Source organism: Anneissia japonica, unplaced genomic scaffold, assembly GCF_011630105.1.
Source record: "Anneissia japonica isolate Jap-2015-1 unplaced genomic scaffold, ASM1163010v1 scaffold288003_len116008_cov116, whole genome shotgun sequence".
In the NCBI taxonomy this organism is placed as follows: Eukaryota; Metazoa; Echinodermata; class Crinoidea; order Comatulida; family Comatulidae; genus Anneissia; species Anneissia japonica.
Genome location: NW_022750129.1, coordinates 28,908 through 29,735, shown reverse-complemented (window position 1 = coordinate 29,735; position 828 = coordinate 28,908). Strand labels below are relative to the sequence as shown.

Genomic DNA, 828 nt, shown 5'->3' with positions numbered 1-828 from the left:
CTAACTGTGGTAAACTTTGACGACCTCACCGACTTTTGTACGACAGATCGGACACGACGCTAACCTGACGAAACACGAGTCGCAGCAGACGAGATGGTTGCACGGAGTCAGGAGGACGTTCGAATCGCGATCCATGCACACCTTGCACGACATCTCATCCTTGAGATCGGTAAGTTCCCTCAATAGATCTCCGCAAGATTTTTCGTCGTCGTTGTTGTCGTCGTCGCCGACGCGTAACTTGTTCGTATAGCTTTCGACGGGCGCACGAACTCCTTCTTCCTCTTCTTTTCGTTCCGGGCGTTCGTCTTCGGCATCTTCTTCCAAGCGAAGTTCGGCGATCAGAGACACCAAGCCCTTGTGTTTCGACGGATCTTCGACCCCGTCCTTTTTCCTGTCGTCGGCCCCATTTTCATCGAAGTCGATTATGCTCGAGACCAGAACTTCGTTTGTCAACGAGAACACTTGTCCTTTCTTCTCGAGATGATCGCTCACGACCTTTGCGATCACGTCGCTGTCGAATCCGAATTCGGAGGCAAAATTAATCTTGGAAATCAGGGTTTCCTTCGTCTTGCGCAGCAACCACAAGCACGAACTCCCGTGTTCGGCGTGTTCAGAAGGAGGAAGGTCGTCCGGCTCCCATCGGCACAGCAATATTCCGCAGAAGAAACACCTGGCGTTATCTTCGAAACCCCCGTAGAAGAACCCTGCTTCCGACATCGACCTTCCGTCGGGTCTGTCATGCGGCCAGTTGCGAAAAGTTTTCACCCTGTCTTCCTCGTCTTCAAATTTTGGAAAGGTAGCAATTCTCTGCATAATTTCCTTTTGCAT

At 51.2% G+C, this 828-nt stretch overlaps 1 protein-coding gene across 1 annotated transcript; it reads right to left on the bottom strand.

Moving 5' to 3' along the window:
* On the bottom strand, positions 1–828 carry LOC117121257 (baculoviral IAP repeat-containing protein 7-A-like). The gene has a single exon (XM_033266394.1). It carries the CDS (start codon positions 826–828, stop codon positions 1–3), a length of 828 nt encoding a protein of 275 aa, XP_033122285.1.

Coding starts and splice junctions, on each gene's coding strand:
- LOC117121257 (XM_033266394.1), bottom strand. CDS start 828: ATGCAAAAGGAAATTATGCAGAGAATTGCTACCTTTCCAAAATTTGAA.